This window comes from Leucoraja erinacea, chromosome 21, assembly GCF_028641065.1.
Source record: "Leucoraja erinacea ecotype New England chromosome 21, Leri_hhj_1, whole genome shotgun sequence".
Taxonomy (NCBI): domain Eukaryota; kingdom Metazoa; phylum Chordata; class Chondrichthyes; order Rajiformes; family Rajidae; genus Leucoraja; species Leucoraja erinaceus.
In genome coordinates, this window is record NC_073397.1 from 32,002,189 (window position 1) to 32,021,782 (window position 19,594).

The following is a 19,594-nucleotide window of genomic DNA, read 5'->3' on the forward strand; positions in this document are numbered from 1 at the left end:
GAGGGGTGGGGGGGGGGGGGGGGGGGGGTGGGGTGGGGTGGGGGGGGTTTAGTTTAGTGGGGGGAGGGGGGCGCTGCACCGATAGATAGAATCCGCTTGTAACTAAATCTGGTTGAGTTTAGTTTAGAGATACCGAAGCGCGGGAAACAGACCTTTCGGCCCATCGAGTCCTGCAGACAGCAGCGATAGCAAACACTATCCCACACACACACACACACACACTAGGGACAATTTACAATTTAACCAAAGCCAATTAACCTACATCTTTGGAGTGTGGGAGGAAACCGAAGATCTCGGAGAAAACCCACGCTGGTCACGGGGAGAACGTACAAACTCCGTACAGACAGCGTCCATAGCAAGGATCGAACCCGGGTCTCTGGCGCTGTGAGGCAGCAACTCTACCGCTGCGCCACCGTGCCACCATAAATAAATATTTTGCCAACTACCTCTGCCTTCTCTTGGTCAGTCTGCTGAATTATATATGGGGTAAAAACTGATTTTTAGGGGGGGGGGGGGGGGGGGGGGGGGGGGGGGGGGGTCTTGGAAGTGAGAGGGGGGGGAGGGGGGAGAGGATTGAGGAAAGTGGGGGAAAAAAGAAACTGATCTTGGGAACGGGTGGGGAAAACTAGAAATAAAGAGAGAGGGGGGAAAATAAGGGAAGTAAAGAAAGTGTTGGCCCGCTCCACCCGACCCCCCTATGTGGTGGACCTGAGCGTTGACAACTGACAGTATTTGGCACTTGCCCATCTAGACTGGGCGAGGAGTGGGAGTGATACTGACAGGGGGTACCTGTACAACACAGGCATCTCTCTCTCTCTAGGTCTCTCGCTCCCCCTCTATCTGTCTGTCTCTCTGTCTGTCTCTCTGTCTGTCTATCTCTCCCTCTCTGTCTGTGTGTCTGTCTGTGTCTGTGTCTCTGTCTGTCTATCTCTCCCTCTCCCTCTCCCTGTCTGTCTGTGTGTCTGTCTGTCTCTCTTTCTCTCTCCCTCGGCCTCTCTCTCTCACACACACATCTTTGCATATTCAAACTAGACAGGCGGCGAGAGGGAAAAAAAAAAGTATAGGAAACGGTTAAATCATCTGATAGGTTGCTGTCCCCGCCCACAAATTAGCAGGAAATGAGTTCTTTGTGGGGCGAGCAGCATATGAAGGCAGTCCACACAGGCTGTGGGAGGCAAAGTCGCACTTGCACCGTCTCGTCTGCCACTCGCCTTCATCGCTTGTGCTGGTGTCGGATCAGCCCAGACCCCCGGGGCATCGCTGTGGCAAAGTGTGCGAGGCAAGGACTCCTTTACAGGTGAGGAAGGTGTCACACTACGACCAAGGGCTCTCCAGCCCACGATCGAGCTGGTTAGTTTCACCGTGGGATCACTGGTTAGTTCCAGGTATAGGCGGGGGGGGGGATTGTGAAGTTCCCCCTATGCTGTACGAAATAATTTTAATGCATGGTTTAATTTACCCTTTCTCCAATCTTATTCTCTCATAGTTTCTTTTCACCGCGAGTACTGACTCTAATTCACCAGCGGCTATCTAGGTGTTCCTTCCCTCTGCGCCTCGTCCTAGTAAAACTATTCTTTGTATGTCCAGCCCGGGACATTGAGCCTTGGGTCGCTAGTTTATCTGTGGGAGACTTCGACCAAACCGTGCCTTCGTCTATCTCCTTTGTCTTCCCTGATGTTGTGGGTGCAGTGAAATAGGACGCCCATTTCTATTCGTTATTTCAAGTGTTACCTGGTGCGCAGGTGAAATCTTTCCCTGGGGTTTATTCCTGCTGCATGATTTAGCTCGAACTGCGATAGCGTGTCAAGGGCAAGTTCACACAACGTCGCCCATTCCTTCTCTCTCTCTCTCTCTCCCCCCAGAGGCACTGCCTCCCTCGCCCGCTGAGTTAACTCCAGCATGTTGTGCCTGCCTCCAAAATCCCAGCCCGAGCTGAGACCTAACATGGAGCCTTAAAACACATCAACTAGAGAGAGAGAGTTGTGATTGTGGAGGGTTTTTTGTCCCCCTCGAAGGAGCCGTGAACTCGGGTCGTTCAAAAAGTGGACTAAATCTATCGAAGATGGGACACAAGGTCCCGGAGTAACTCAGCGGGTCAGGCAGCATCTGTGAGATGTCAGGTTGAAGAAGGGTCCACAGCCCAGACGTCACCTATCCTGGGGTTTTTTTTTTACTCTCTCCATAGATGCTGCCTGACCCGCTGAGTTACTCTGGCACTTTGTCTCTCTCTCTGTAATGTAAACCAGCATCTGCAGTTCCTTCCTACACTTTGTGTCTATCTTTAGTATAAAACCAGCATCTCCAGTTTCTTGCTATCAAATCTTTCAATCAAACAGCCACTAAGCAAATTGTACGGCCATTGCCAAATTCCTAGCTTGCAGGCTGTCGCTGTGTGTAACTTAACCGCCAGAGTCAGTCCACCGGACATCAGTGACTGTACTTCAGCAGTACTGTAACATGTTTGAGTTGAGTCTTGTCTGAATAGAACAGCGAGTTCTTCATGAAGCCAATATATTCTGACAGATGTAACAGATATGCAGCCAAGGCGTGGACTGAATGTGTAGGAAGGAACTGCAGATGCTGGTTTAGACAGACACAGATACACCGAAGATAGACACAGAAAGCTGGAGTAACTCAGCGGGACAGAGAGCATCTCTGGAGAGAAGGAATGGGTGATTGAGTCTGAAGAAGGGTCTCGACCCGAAACGTCATCCATTCCTTCTCTCCAGTGATGCTGCCTGTCCCGCTGAGTTACTCCAGCTCTTTGTGTCTGACGTTGACTCGGTGACCAATTGATCTATTGGAAACGTTTCTAGGGATGTCAGACCTTATCTATTTAAAAAAAAAACCAACCTAGTACAGTACATTAACAGGCCCTTCGGCCCACAATGTCCATGTCGAACATGATGCCAAGTTAAACTAATCTCTGTCCACACGGGATACATATCCAACCATCCATTGTGTATGGGGAGAAGGCAGGAAAGGGATACTGATTGTGGATGATCAGCCATGATCCCAGTGAATGGTGGTGCTGGCTCGAAGGGCCGAATGGCCTACTCCTGCACCTATTGTCTGTTGTCTAATGCCTAAGTGATCTAAAAGCCACTTAAACTGCAACGTTCAGGAACAGCTTCTTCCCAACAGCCATGAAGCTATTAAACACTACAACCTCAAATAAGCTCTGAACTACAATTTATTATTATTATTATTGTACTATTGTTTTTTGTGTGTGTGTACATACATACATGTGTATATACACACTGAACTTTTTTCTCATTCATTATATTGTTTACAGTGAGCTATGTTTACATATTCTGTTGTGCTGCAACAAGAATTTCATTGTTCTATCAGTGACCTATGACAATAAAACATTCTTGACTCTCGACTATTGTATCTGCCTCCTTCACCACACTTGGGATGGGGGAGAAGACAGATTTCATTGAAACTTGGAGTAACATTGAGGAAAATTTCCTCCAAATATGCTGCTTTCAAACCCGACAGCAAACTAACATATTGCAATTTGAAGAGATCAGTAGACATCAAAACATTTGTTCGGGAAAGAAACAGCAGTTTATTCGCTGTGTTTATTACAAAATAAGGACCACATCTTTGATTGTTGAAGGATCCCGACCAGAAAGGTCAACTCCCCATGTGCTCCAGTATTGCTGCCTGACCTGCTGAGTTACCCCAGCACTTTGTGTCAATCCTTTTGTATCAAATCTTTCGTAGATGACTAACCATCTCGGTAGGACTTGCTATAAAAAATTGATGTCAATGCGCACTTTTTTTTAAAAATATGGTTTACTTCTTTGAGAAGAAACATTAATACAAGATGCTTCGCACTCTTTGTTTATAGAGGGCTAGTTGAGATCAGTTGAAACAAGCAGGGATCTGTTGCAGTGAATATCCTGGAATATCTCCTGTTATCAGAAGGGTAGCAGGTCACCTCTGGCATCTTGGGTCACTAAGTTCATGGTGTTAATTCTAATGGTGAACCGTCTACTAATATGTTCCTTAACCTTTGATGTTTTCACATTATCATGCAGTCGGCAGATTGGCCTAGATTAAAGCAACTATTTGTGTGATTTTTAATTATTTAAGACTTTCAATGAACAGATTCAGAATGGCAACATTTAGTTGCACTCTAGTGGGACCTAGTGGTACATTGTAGGGTTTTGAATAAATAAACAGTTATGGTTTTGCTCGTCTGGGAAAGGGACAAATACTGATATTCCAAATTGTTGGCCTAGATTTAGAATTGGAAGGTGGACAAAAGTGCTGGAGAAACCCAGCGGGTGCAGCAGCATCTATGGAGCGAAGGAAATTTCAACATTTCGGGCCAAAACCCTTCTTCAGACCTTTTGTAGACTTGGAAGCTTGGCTTCACCAGTTTGCCACCAGCCATAGTCATACAGCATGAAAACAGGCCCTTCGGCCCCACTTTCCCATGACAACCCAGCTTCCCCATGTCAGAAGCTTGGGGGGGGGGGGGGGGGGGGGGGGGGGGGAGGCAGGAGAATGGGGTTGGGAGGAAAAGATAGATCATCCATGATTGAATGCCAGAGTAGACTTCATGGGCCGAATGGCCTGATTCTGCTCCTATAACATGAACCTAGATGCCCCATCTACATTCGTCCCACCTGTCTTCCTTTGGCCCACATCTTTCTAAACCTTTCCTATCCATGTAATCTATATAAATGTATTTTAAATGTTGTTATAGTACCTGCCCCAACTACCCCTTCTGGCAGTTTGTACCATATACACACCACCCTCTGTGTGGGGGAGAAAGTTACCCCTCTGGTTCTTATTATCTTTCCCCTTTCACTTTAAACTAAGGGTTCCCAACCTGGGGTAAATTTACCCCCCAGGAGGTACATTTCGCCTATACGAGGGGTAAATTTGTTGATTCTAGATTTGTACATATTTTTTCTCATTGACTGACTGTTTGGTTCTAGTATACCGGTATCTGTTCATTAGTTGTTCATAAATAAGTGAAATACCATTGTTATGTGCTACTGAAGTTGCCAAGGTTAAACGGGATGAAAAAGGTTGGGGAACCCCTACCTTAAACCCATGCCCTCTGAATCTTGAAACCCTACTCTGGCTGAAAGACTCTGTGAGTTCACCCTAAATATTCCCTTCACCATTTTATGCACCTCCATAAGATTACCCCTCATCCTCCTGCGCTCAGAAAACCTGATGAAGATATTTGGATTTTTAAGCTCCATATTCATGTAGACACGAGTGGCTCGGCATTATTGGTCTATATCTGTCTGTGGTCAGAGATTTGAATGAGGAGCAAGGAAGATGCAAGATTTGGACCCTCCAGGACGGTGACTGCTGATTCTTTGATGTTGTAGTTTCTTCAGGAATATCAAATAGTGTGAACTAGAATTAAATGCTTTTCTCTCGCACCTACCATCAAATTTGTCCAGCCCTCATAGAACACCAAAAGGATGGAAGTCCCTTTTATTTATCCCTATTTTGGTGACCTTGTTTGCAGTGAGACCTTGTATAACATGAACAGGGGTGGTATCACTCTGTTTCCTATGCTACAAAACTCCCTGTAATTTGAGGTTAGTTAACTGACTCAATTTGATGGGCTACAGGGCATCGGGTATGGGGAAATAGAAACACGATGTCATGGCAGATATCTTGGGTATTGGTTGCAAAATGTGAGTCAGATTTGGCATTATCATTCCACGTCTAGCTGTGTTGTGTATAGTTTAGAGATACAGCATGGAAATGGGGCCTTAGAAAATAGATGCAGGAGGAGGCCATTCTGCCCTTTAGCCCACTGATCACCCATTTACACCATTTCTATGTGGAGGAACTGCAGATGTTGGTTTAAACCAAAGATAGACACAAAATGCTGGAGTAAACTTTGCTGCCTGACCCGCTGAGTAACTCCAGCATTTTGTGCCTACCATTTCCAGCACCAGTATTTTGACCATTCAGTGAATTTGGGTCTAAGCATAAAGTATTGCCATCGCTAACTTAAAACAAATGTGCTTGCATCTCTTTCACAAAGAACAAATATTTAAAAAGCATGTGGCGATTTCCCCGAAACAATTAGTTGCCATGAGGAAACCCCCTGAGGGAACGACCTGGCAGATGGAAGAACAGACCCACCCTCTGACTAGGCGCAGATTTGACCCAATAATCAGGGCACTAATGAAAACATATCAATGGTATTGTGAGTGAGATCTGTGAACAAATACTTGAACATCTACATATGTTTGGAATGTCCTTTTATCTTTCTACAGCTTAGATTGATTTGTTTGTAAATGTACAATGAGATACTAACCGGGAAACAGGGCTTTGTGTGAGCAGAAAGTGAAACTACAAGGGTTGTAAAAGCCAGCGTGTTGTTGTGTTGGATTTAGGAGGGGAAAAACGTATTTAGAAAATGAAATGGATGAACACTGGCGCAGTGGTAGAGTTGCTGCCTCGTGGCGCCAGAGACCCGGGTTCGATCCTAACTATACAGAGTTTGTACGTTCTCCCCGTGACCTGCGCGGGTTTGCTCTGAGATCTTCGGTTTCCTCCCACATTCAAGGTGCACCGGTTTGTAGGTTATTTGGCTTGGTATAATTGTAAATTGTCCCTAGTGTGTGTAGGATAGTGTTGGTGTTTGTGTGGGGATGGCTGGTCGTTGCAGACTCGGTGGACAGAAGGGCCTGTTTCCATGCTGTCCCTAAACTAAACTGTGGGACGGGAGTTCTAGGTCCCATTTGATAGGATAATTAAGAGTTGATTCTTTCATGTGCAAAATGTCAATTAGCCATTTAGTCTGACTAGGTTCCATTTACACATGAACTGATCAGAACTGGACAATGTGGTGCAGGGAATGGTTGTTGAGATGGTATCGATCTTGGAGTTCCTACAACTACCTTTAAATGTATTTAAAAATCAAAAATCTATGGTTACAAAACATTGTTCGATAAGTTAATGGTAGGTCAGAGCAGAGTGTATTCGGCACCTAATAATAATATATTTTATTGTCATTGCACATAGGAGCAACGAGATTTAGTATGCAGCTTCCATCCGATGTCATAACTTAAACAACTAAAATTTAGATCCCCAGAGAAACATGATTTATATAAAAAAAGACAGTAAAACAGAAACAGTATAAAGCGCAAATAGATCAGTGCCGGGTCGATGTGCGACGTGACCATCTGAGGAAGACGGTTCATGGGGGTGGGTGAACTCAGCAGGGCTGGTTCAGAGCAGCGATAGCTCTGGTGATGAAACTGTTCCTGAGTCTGGAGGTGTGGGCGCAGAAGGCCTTGTTGCGTCTGCCAGAAGGTAGAAGTTACATTGTTTGACGTATGGATGAATAATTTTTTTATTAATTTGCTTATTTCTACAAATCATGTCGAATTATTTTGTGCATAGAAAGCGCTTAATATCAAGTGCTCAGAATATGTGGAGTGTTTAATAGTCGTATGTAACAACAACAGAACAATGAAATTCTTACTTGAAGCAGATAAAGGCCCACAAATGCAACACACGCTAATACAATAATAAAAATTGTTTTAATAAATTAATAACCGTAGTACTAGTTGGAAAAAGAAACAAGGTTTGTGGTGCAACTGAAGACACTTCATATTATAACATAAAAAGAAAGTGAAAGGCCATAAAGATTTAACGAAGAAGAAAGGAAAAGAAACCTGTTGCAAAAGAAACAAACCTAAAATAGTTAAACATTCCAAAGAAAATGAATAAAACCTGCAATTAAATGGATCAGATGCAATTTAACAGAAATGTAAATAAAATTGTATTTGAGAAGTATAGAAAAGACAGGCAAGTGATCACTTGTATCTTCAGAAAATTGATGAGGGGATGATCATACAGAGCTGTATAAAATCATGAGAAGAATAGATTGGGCCGAAGCACAGAGTCTCTTGCCCAGGGCAGGGGAGATTGAAAACCAGAGGACATATGTTTAATATGAAAGGGAAAAGATTTAATAGGAATCTGAGGGGTAATGTTTTCACACAAAGGGTGATGGGTGTATGCAACAAGCTGCCAGAGGAGGTGGATGATATGGAGACTATCGCAATGTTTAAGAAACAATTAGACGGATACATGGATATGGGCCAAATGCAGACAGGTGGGACTAGTGTAGCTGGGACCTGTTGGGCTGGAGGGCCTGTTTCCACGCTGTATCACTCTATGACGATGGTCTAATTAATCAAATTTTACATGGAAGTTAAATAACAAAATTCAAAATGGTAATATGGCAGGATGTAGTGGAGTACCTTTTTAATTTTCCCCTAAAGGGACATGAAGCCAATGATATGTTGCCCAACTCTGACCACAATCTGAGGCCTTCACCAATGTTTGAGGTAATTGCTTAGATTTAATCAACAAGGCACACATGCCAGATGGGCATGTCGCTGCAGATGCTGGTTTCAGAAGACTGGAAATAGGACACCTTTGGCAAGCAGTCATCTTTGCAGCTGACTCCATTATCAGTGGTCTTAAGGGAGGCAGATTGATATGCTGTTTGATTTTTAAATGTTACTAGACCAAGTGCAGAACTGTTGGGTCTGCTCCCCTAACACGCCCGTCCCCTACCCATACCCCCCCCCCCCCCCCCCCCCCCCCCACGGGAGGTGTGGTCCTCATATAGGATGAAATCTTCACTGCTAGCCAAGCCATTGTGATGTCATCAGTTGAAGCTGGTTGTTTTAAATTCAAAGTCTTTTGATTAAATAAAAAACAACTTTTAATCAGTAATGAGACGAGAATAAGTCGAGAAATAAAGCATAAAATGTACAGTTAAGGAGATCTTGACCTAGAGGGAAAAATGTAAATTGGAATATGTAAAAAATGTAATCGTTACCACGTTGTGTTTTTGCGAAAATGTAAAGACAAAGAAACATAGAAAATAGGTGCAGGAGTAGGCCATTCGGCCCTTCGAGCCTGCACTGCCATTCAATATGATCATGGCTGATCATCCAACTCGGTATCCTGTGCCTGCCTTCTGTCCATACCCCCTGATCCCTTTAGCCACAATGGCCACATCTAACTCCCTCTTAAATATAGCCAATGAACTGGCCTCAATTACCTTCTGTGGCAGAGAATTCCAGAGATTCACCACTCTCTGTGTGAAAAATGTTTTTCTCATCGTGGTCTAAAAGATTTCCCCCTTATCCTTAAACTGTGACTCTTTGTTCTGGGCTTCCCCAACTTTGGGAACAATCTTCCTGCATCTAGCCTGTCCAACCCCTTAAGAATTTTGTAAGTTTCTATAAGATCCCCCCTCAATCTTCTAAATTCTAGCGAGTACAAGCCGAGTCCATCCAGTCTTTCTTCATATGCAAGTCCTACCTTCCCAGGAATCAGTCTGGTGAACCTTCTCTGTACTCCCTCTATGGCAAGAATGTCTTTTCTCAGATTAGGAGACGAAAACGACCACATATACACACGTACAAGATCAGACTTTTAATAAGTATATATGATAAAGTTTGTTGGATTTTGTCATTCAACTGCAAGTGCGATTGCAGACGGATATATACATGTGGATGAGGTTTACATTTAAGATATGTATTCTAAATGATACCAATCAATGCACAACATTTCAATCTCAAAAGGAACCTGTAAATGGTTCTTTTGGTTTTGAGTTCAGAGATACCCATGGAAATAGGCTTGGCGTGTTGGCCCACCGAGTCTGCAATGACCAGCGATCACCCGCACATCCTACACACTAGAGACAATTTACAATCTTTACTAAAGCCAATTAATCTACAAATCTGTACATCTTTGGCGTGTGGGAGACTGGAGCACCCGGGGGAAACCCAGGCAGTCGCGGGGAAGACGTATAAACAGTACAGAGAGCACCCGTGGTCAGGATCGAACTTGGGTCCCTGGCGTTGTAAGGCGGGAACTCTACCGCTGCGTCAACGTGCCACTATCAAGTTGGTGAGAACGTTTGCAGTCTTGTTACTGCAACTGGCAGAAAGGGTCACATTCTTCTCTAATGCATGTAATATTTAGTTATGCAGCAGCGAATTATAGCACTAGCTGGAACAAGCTGCAACAGAATTATCATGATTGATATTTTGTGCAATAATGTTTATTTTCCAGCTGGTTGAAGACAATTAGTTGGGAATGTTTTCTTTTGGTAAATAATCTGGAGATTGTCGCTTTGCAGCCTGCACCGAGCTGTCGAAATAGAAACAGGCATGATGTCGTGTTGTATGACTGGAACATGAATTATTTAGTTGCAACATTATTCACTGGGGTAATTCCTCTTTCATCTTGTTTTACCCTCTTTTTTGTTCAGCAGATATTGAGGATCAAAAGGGCTTTTATCTTTTTACAAGTTCCTGTTATCTCCTTGGGCACATGAGAGAGATTTTCTCATTTTTCTTTTATGCTTCTCCCTCGAGTGTTGCTGAAATGTTGTTGGATTTGATTGTAACCGTCGAGGTAATGGCAGGAGGGAACTGCAGACGATGGATTAAGCCGAAGATTAGACACAAAATGCTGTAGTAATTTAGCTGGACAGGTAGCGTCTCTCGATAGAAGGAATGGGTGTCGTTTTGGGTCGAGACCCATCTTCAGGCAATCTATCCAGAGATGCTGCCTGTCCTGCTGAGATACTCCAGCCTTTTGTGTTTATCTTCGAGGTAATGGCAGACTACAATCATCCAAATACATCTTGGAAACAGGCCCTTCGTTCCACCCAGTCTATGCTGACCACCAAGCACCCCGTTCACACTAGTTGCATGTTATCCCACTTTATCATCCACTCTCTACATATTGGGGGTACAATTTTTTTTTTGGCGCCTAATTAACCTACGATCCTGCACATCTTAAGTACGTGGGAGGAAAACAAGGGCATCGGGAGGAATGCCGCACGGTCACAGGAAGAACACGCAAACTCCACTCAGATAGCATCCGAGGTCGGGATTGAACCCGGGTCTCTGGCGCTGTGAGGCGGTGGCACTGCCTGGTGCACCAAAATCTGAGCCTAAACCTAAGCCAGACCATAAATTCTTTTGTGTTTAAGAAGGAACTGCAGATGCTGGAAAATCGAAGGTACACAAAAATGCTGGAGAAACTCAGCAGGTGCAGCAGCATCTATGGAGCGAAGGAAATAGGCAACGTTTCAGGCCAAAACCCTTCAGTTTGGTGGGGGTGGGGGGGGGGGGGGGGCAGGTAGAAAATAGAGGAGGATCCTACCATTCCTATCTCGCCCTCAGGCCTCGGGCTCCTCCTTTTTCCTTTCTTCTCCCCACCCCCCCAATCAGTCTGAAGAAGGGTTTCGAAACGTTGCCTATTTCCTTCACTCCATAGATGCTGCTGCACCCGCTGAGTTTCTCCAGCATTTTTTTTTGTACCATAAATTCTTTTGTCAGACAGCAAGTCTGGAGAACATAGATTTCGGGATGTTTCCCGACCCGAAACGTCACATATCATCCATGTTCTCCAGTGATGCTGCCCGACCTGTGTTATTCCAGCACTTTGTGGCCTTCCTTGTGTTGGTTCCGCCACTGCAAGACGAGCATGAAAAATTAAAAGGATTAATGGAATGGATTAGGGAAACAGCTATTTTCTTTGGTGACGAGTTGATAATAAGGTGACAAAGCATTAAAATCAGAGCCAAGTTGCTCTGGGGTATTGTCTAGCACTTGGTCACACAAATTAATGAAAAAGTCAGAAACTCCTCATTAAATAAGCTGAGGCCAGGCCAATTGAGAATAACACAACTGAGTCTGATAAATTTGTTGTGGATTGCATTAAGGCAAACCAGATTAAAATGGTGTTGTGTGCTGATCAATCATGATCTAATTAAATGTCGTAACAAGCTTAAGGACCGGAAAGGAAAACTTTTTTAATTCTCTTTGTTGCACAACCCAGTGATTGGAATACAACACTGTTGGCTTTGCAGTTGCTGTGAGGTGTGTGCAGACTTTCAATACTGGGAGCTTTTTTTGTGTATTTAGGTCATAGAAACATAGAAACATAGAAATTAGGTGCAGGAGTAGGCCATTCGGCCCTTTCGAGCCTGCACCGCCATTCAATATGATCATGGCTGATCATCCAACTCAGTATCCCGTACCTGCCTTCTCTCCATACCCTCTGATCCCCTTAGCCACAAGGGCCACATCTAACTCCCTCTTAAATATAGCCAATGAACTGGCCTCAACTACCCTCTGTGGCAGAGAGTTCCAGAGATTCACCACTCTCTGTGTGAAAAAAGTTCTCCTCATCTTGGTTTTAAAGGATTTCCCCCTTATCCTTAAGCTGTGACCCCTTGTCCTGGAAGGGGTCACAAAAGAGGTCATAAGTGATGGGAGCAGAATTTAGGCCATTTGGCCCATCAAGTCTGCTCTGCCATTCAATCATAGCTGATCTATCTCTTCCGTCTTAACCCCATTCTCCTGCCATCTCCCCATGACACTTGTACTAATCATGAATCTATCTCCGCCTTGAAAATATCCATTGACATGGCCTCCACAGCCTTCTGTGGAAAAGAATTCCACAGATTCACCACCCTCTGACAAAATAAATTCCCCCTCATCTCATTTCTAAAGGGATGTCCTTTAATTCTGAGGCTATGATCTGTAGTCCTAGACTCTCCCACTAGTGGAAACATCCTCTCCACATCCACTCTATCCAAGCCTTTCACTATTTGGTAAGTTTCAATGAGGTCCGTTGAAACTTACCAAATTGGTCCCCCCCTCCCCTCCCCCTTCGTCCTTCTAAACTCCAGCGAGTACAGGCCCAGTGCCGTTGATTGCTCTGATGAAGGGTTGAAATGAAGTGGTTCACAATCTATCTCCTTTCATTTGTCCCTTGTTCAAGAGAGAAATCTCAGTCAAAAGTCTATCCTGATCATCACTACTAATGATTTGGCCAACCACAGTGGTGAACTTGTCGACACAAGAAACTGCAGATAATGGTTTACAAAACAAAGAGAATGTGCTGAAACAACTTGGTGGACATTTCTGGAGCATCTATGGAAATTGTTCACCAACAATAATGCAATTCTAAAGTAGAGGGCTGTGAACAATATTCCTCACTACCTTTGCAAGGAACTGCAAATGTTGGTTTATATATTTTAATTAAAAAAGACAAATTGCTGGAGTAACTCAGTGGGTCGGGCTGCATCTCTGGAGAACATGGCTATGTGACTCTTTGGATCTGAATAAGGGTTCTGACTAAATGTCACCAATCTAAGTTCTCTAAGTGTTGCTGCCTGACCAGCTGAATAACTCTAGCACTTTGTGTCGTTTTTGGAAATGTTGGAGCTGTGCTCAGCTAATCATTCAAGAATACAAAGAAAGGAGAGCGTGGCCAAGCACTCATCAATAGACAATAGGTGCAGGAGGAGGCCATTCAGCCCTTCGAGTGAGATAAATATCCACTGATGTCCTGTTTTGCCGAGAGGTAAATTGTAGCGGATTCGGGTTGTGTCTGAGGCAGGGGCTGATTTGCAACTTTTTCAAAGCACTTCATTACAATGGTTGTAGGTGCCACTAGACTTCTGTAACGTGGATATTTCCTGCCACTTTCCTGCTGAGAGAATGGAGCAGCTGGGCTTGTACACTCTGAAGTTTAGAAGGATGAGAGGAGTTCTCATTGAAACATATAAGATTGTTAAGGGCTGGGAAACACGTTCCCGATGTTGGGGGGGTCCAGAACCAGGGGCCACAGTTTAAGAATAAGGAGTAAGCGGGCTCTCTGGATGCTTTCAACTGAGAGCTAGGTAGGGCTCTTAAAAAATAGCGGTCATAGAAACATAAAAACTGGTGCAGGAGGAGGCCATTCGGCCCTTCTAGCCAGCACCGCCATTCATTGTGATCATGGCTGATCGTCCCCTATCAATAACCCGTGCCTGCCCTCCCCATATCCCTTGACTCCACTAGCCCCTAGAGCCCTATCTAACTATCTCTTAAATCCATCCAGTGACTTAGCCACCACTGCCCTCTGTGGCAGGGAATTCCACAAATTCACAACTCTCTGGGTGAAAAGGTTTTTTCTCACCTCAGTCTTAAATGACCTCCCCTTTATTATAAGACTGTGGCCCCTGGTTCTAGACTCGCCCAACATTGGGAACATTTTTCCTGCATCTAGCTTGTCTAGTCCTTTTATAATTTTATATTTTTCTACAAGTTTGCCCCTCATCCTTCTAAACTCCAGTGAATCCAAGCCTAGTCTTTTCAATCTTTCCTCATATGACAGTCCCGCCATCCCAGGGATCAATCCCGTCAGTCGGGGGATATGGGGAGAAGGCAGGAACAGGATACTGATTGGGGATGATCAGCCATGATCACATTGAATGGTGGTGCTGGCTTGAAGTGCCAAATGGCCTACTCCATTGTCCATTGTCCATTGTCCATTGTCCATTGTCCATTGTCCATTGTCCATTGTCCTTCTAGTAGTATTCGAATTCTCCTCTGAACTAGTATGAGATGCGTTGTGAAAGAAAAGAAGCCACAACAAACTAACGATTAGCCCAAGGATCTCCAGTCGGGCTGTTCATCCTGTAGTAGGGTCAAATTCTAAAATTTGTGCTCTAAACCCGTGCTTAATGGCTAACATGACGATTTCTCCTTCGGGTTAAAGATATCATTGTCTTGCTGGCTCGGATAATTCTAAGCTCAAACCCCATGCCACTACCTTGATCACATAACTGAGGTTGATATTTGAGTGCAGTAGTGCAGGACAGCAAAATTGCCAGAGGTATTCTAAGTTGGTTTTTTTAAAGAGATGTTAATCTAATGAAAAATTCTGCAACACTAGTCACAGAGCAGTGATATTTCCTAGTGTTCTGGCCAGCATCCATTCTTCCCTCAACATTTTATAGAGAGTGTTGGCGCAGTGTGGTTCGCAGTGGTGGAGTTGTGGCCTGGCAGCGCCAAAGACCTGGGTTCGATCCTGCCTAGGAGTGCTGTCTGTACGGAGTTTGTACATTCTACCTGTGACCGCATGGATTTTCTCCGGGTGCTCTGGTTTCCTCCCACGCTCCAAAGACTTGCTGATTTGTTGGCTAATCTGGCGTTGGTAAAAAATGTAAATTGTCCTTGGTGTGGAGGAGGATGTTGCGGAGGAGGAAGGGGGTGATCGTTGGTTGGCGTGTACTCGGTGGGCCGAAGGGCCTGTTTCCAGATTGTATCTCTAAAGTAAAGGCTAAAGAAACGGGCCCTTTGGCCCATCATGTCCTTGCTGACCAAAGATGTCGAGCTGAGTTAATCCCATTTGCCCCCCCCCCCTTTGGCCCCTGTCTTTGCAAACCTTCTCTATTCATGTACCTAATGTCTTTAGAACTGTCTTCTGAGCTTGCTCTGGGCGCTCTTTCCATTTCTCCACCTGTGAGCCTTGTTGGTTATCTAAAGAGCAGAGCAATATTTGAGAGCAGCATGCACACAACTTCACAATCATTGGGGAAAAGTTAATGAGAATCTCCAAATCCAAAAGAGATGTTCAGTTTAGAGATACAGCATGGATACTTGAATGCATTTTGATAAACACCATCAATACTTGATTGTTCAGTCAAATCTATCAGCATTTTTGTTATGTCTACAGTCACTGCATGTTTCTTCTTGCCATTAGTAATTGTGTATTACAATTATTGCATTTTTGTGCAATGCTTTCAGATGTTCTAGGAATGGGAAAGCCAAGTGCTTATAAATGCGTATAATTTTGTTTTGCACCTTGTTAACAATGGCCTAACTTGGTAGAGAGATACACAAGGAACTGCAGATGCTGGAATCTTGAGCAAAAATCAAAGGACTGCAGGAACCCGGTGGGTCAAACGGCAATTGTGGGAAGAATGGATAGGCAATGTTTTGGATTAGGATCCTTGGAAACATACAGTTTGGAAACGGGCCCTTTGCCCCAACCTGCCCACACTGGCCAACATGTACCTTCCACACTAGTCTTACTTCATTCGGCCCATCGCGTCTACTCATTGCCGATCTATTTCTCCTTCCTAACCCCATTCTCCTGCCTTCTCCCCATCACCCCTAACACCTGTGCTAATCAAGACACTGCCTCGGCCTTAAAAATATCCATCGACCTGGCCTCCGCAGCCTGATGTGGCAATGAACTCCACAGATTCACCACCCTCTGACTAAATAAATTCCTCCTCGCCTCCTTCCTAAAGGAATGTCCTTTAATTCTAGGCTGTGTCTAATTCTTGGCCCGAGACTCTCCCACGAGCGGAAACATCCTCTCAACATCCAATCTATCACTTGCCTATATTTGGCCCAAATCCCTCTAAACCTGTCCTGTCAATGTATCCATTCTGCAAACTTTATAATGTGGTCTTGGTTATGGTGGTGGTTTGATACCAGTAGAGTAATCCATGTTTGGCAATGCATTTTGGGAAGGTGTATGGGGTTCCCTTCAAGGGGGACAACGTGTGTCTCAATAAGTGACCATCGCTGGAGGGTTTTGGATTTTAAGATTCCCCCTTCCAAGATGGTGCACAACCCAAGCGACAATTTGCTGCTAGCCACAGAAGCAGATATACAAATGCCCCTGTCCCACTTGGGGAAACCTGAGCGGGAACCTCTGGAGACTTTACGCCCCACCCAAGGTTTCCGTGCGGTTCCCGGAGGTTGCAGGTGGTTCCCGGAGGTTGCAGGTATTGGAAGCGGGTAGGGAGAGTGACAAAAACCTCTGGGAACCGCACGGAAACCTTGGGTGGGGCGCAAAGTCTCCAGGAGTTTCCGTTCAGGTTTCCTAAGTGGGACAGGGCAAAACTCTTATTACAATCGTTCCACACACTTAAATCTCTATTCCCACTGGAACATTTCTTTCTTTATACAGTGTAAATGGCTTGATTATAACAATGGATTGTCTTTCTGCTGACTAGATAGCGCGCCACAAAAGCTTTTCACTGTACCTCGGTACACGTGACAAAGTGAACTGGAAGTTTAAAATTGATATTAATATTCCTTTCTGCTTTTACAGAAAATCCCTGCTGGCTGGAGGCAATCGCAAAGACTAGAAAAGCAACTTTCAAGTAAAACCAAGAATCTGACGAGTAATTTGCAAAACTGGGACCTTTATTGATGCATTTTTATCTGGTTGGATTGGATGCGAAGTATGATGTCCCTGTGATGATGTGTGCAAGTGGATTCTAAGTCTTGACCCTGATAACAAGAAGCAGAAAGAGCAAAAGCAAAGGAAATGCTGCAACAAGTGTCCGGCACGTCTACTTTCACCGCCCCCATTCCTTTTCGGATTCTGAACAAGGGGCCAGATTATTTTCGAAAGCAGTTGGAGGGCAGTAGCAAGAAGCCGAGTGCCGTGGAGAGGCTGGAGGCCGATAAGTTGAAATATGTGAAGAGTCAACAGGTGGCAGGTACGCGGCAGGAGCCGGTGAAGGCGAGTGAACCGGTCCCGTTACCAATCATCAGACGGACCCAGCAAAGTGCCAGGAAAACCTGCAGCGCTGGGGTTGGCAGAACGGACAACTCGGACTGGAGAGGGGCTTTAAACCTGGAGACTCTGAGAAACCTGATGCTCGCCTGCGAGACGCCAAACTCGCCGACCAAGCAGTCGATCGGCGAACACGCGGGCAATCCCAGCGCTGGTAATCCACGGGGATCCCAGCGGGGGAAGGAGCTGGTGAACAGCCACGGGAAGGAGCTGCGGAGTGCCCTCCTTGTGCCGGCTCACAACGCGGCGGTGAGGCGCGTGGACGTGCGCCCCAGTGTGAGCAGGTGTGTCAGGACACCGCCCTGCCCGTCCATGTCCAAGTCCAGACTCGTGTCCTCTTCCAGCTCCAAGGGCTCGTCGTGGAGGCTTCAACCCGAGCTGAGCGCCCGGCAGCAGCTCTCCCTGCACCGGTCCAAGTCCGATCTGAGTGACCGCTATTCCCGGGTCAGCGCCAACCTGGAGCGGTTCTTCAACTACTGTGGCCTGGATCCCGAGGAGTTGGAGAATGTAGGGATGGAGTGCTTGGCCAGAGCCAGCTCCGACATCGTGTCCCTCAAGCTCCACAGCGCAAGTAACCTGAGCTCGGAGTACGGCCGCTCCCAGTGCAGCAACGCCATCGAGGAGAAGCCAAGTGAACGCATCCCCTATGGGATCTCCATCATTGAACGTAATGCCAGGGTCATTAAGTGGCTGTACAGCTGCAGGGAAGCAAAGGAGTCTCGAAGGGTGTCGCCTGTATAAGGCAGGAGGAGATACCAGGACAATGGGAGAAGCTGAAACTGACTTCATGATCTTATCTTTGATGTAGGATTTGCCACTTCATTGGGAATGTGAAAATTTTAACTTGTGTTCATTACTGCCACTGACTGCTACTCTTTAAAGACTTTTTTTTATAAAACTTGTTAAGGGCTGACCTTGTGTAAACTGTGAAAAAGACTGCACAATTTTAAAACTTTGAATTCCATTTTGATACGTTTTAGGTCTGTTGAGAGAAACTGAATGATTTGGGTGATTTTTATAACAAAAACAATGAAGATCTTCAGAGATCATCTTTTGAACAACAAATCTGAAATGGGACAAATCTGTATAGATTTACTAAGCTTTGATGCATAACAGTAGTAAACAAAATGTGATTCAAATATGCAGCAGGCCATTGTCATTTCAGAGAAAAGAAGGATAAAATATGGGTATACACTTTTTATCTTGGTGAAGGTTGTCTGAAATAAGAATATCATTCCTATTTTAGACACTGATTTGCTGCGTTTCAAACTTAAAATAATTTGTATTACCCTTTATCTGGTAGCAAATGTACTTTTATCTGGAGATGAAAGTTATCTATATTAAGTCTGTGCTGTCACATGCTGTATTATCACTTGTCAGTATCTCATTTTCTTAATACTGAACCTTTGACTGTTATGTATTTTTTAGAAGACTACAATTGGAATATTTTGCTACTTTAATTAGAGGCCAATAGCTGTAAACATGAAAATACAATATTGTTGTATTTTGCCTCTAGAGTGGACATAATATCAGAATTATTATCAATAATATATATACTATGTCCAGCAAAATTCAGCCTACAGTTTGAATCTGCTTTATGTTGGTCAATAAAGTACTACCAATTCTTTTAAAGTGACTGTTTGTGAACAAAAACTTAAGATACCAAATGGCTGGATTAATAATTCTGGAGCCAATGAGTTTAACATTCTGCCACAGCAGTTTGAAAATTAATATTTATATAAATTGAAGTTGAATTAAGTAATAACCTTGGAGATAAACACAAGGCACTAAGTGCTGGAGTAACTCAATAGGTCAGGCAGCATCTCTGGAGAACATGGATAGGTCATGTTTTGGGTTAGGATCCTTGTTAAGACTGAATGGGGGGGGGGGGGGGGGGGGTGCCTGAGTGATAGATGTTTACAGGTAATGGGTTGGGGGGGGGGGGGGGGCAAGATAGCAAGATGGTTGAACAAGGTCAGTGATTTTTTTTTTTGGGGGGGGGGAGGAGAAAGTATGAGATCATGATATTAGGATAGAAGATGTGAAGCCTGAGGAAGGAATATAGATAAAGGGAGGGAGAAATAAGTTATAACTAACGTTGTACAACAGTGGTTCATAGATTATGTATGTACTTAGTCTATGAACCACTGTTGTATAACATTAGTACCTCCACCAATGTAAAGCA

The 19,594-nt window shown here is 44.5% G+C and overlaps 1 protein-coding gene across 2 annotated transcripts; it reads left to right on the forward strand.

The window, feature by feature from the left end:
- Positions 1–1,099: 1,099 nt before the first annotated feature.
- LOC129707484 (protein FAM110B-like) lies at positions 1,100–19,036 on the forward strand. 2 transcript variants are annotated; one of them, XM_055652540.1, is made up of 2 exons: positions 1,100–1,297; positions 16,939–19,036. In XM_055652540.1, the coding sequence occupies exon 2, from the start codon at positions 17,158–17,160 to the stop codon at positions 18,148–18,150; it is 993 nt and encodes a 330-aa protein (XP_055508515.1). In that variant the 5' UTR covers positions 1,100–1,297; positions 16,939–17,157; the 3' UTR covers positions 18,151–19,036. The 2 variants fall into 2 exon arrangements, with proteins under 2 accessions (XP_055508515.1, XP_055508516.1); XM_055652541.1 differs by lacking the exon at positions 1,100–1,297 and adding an exon at positions 1,351–1,374.
- The last annotated feature ends 558 nt before the right edge of the window (positions 19,037–19,594 follow it).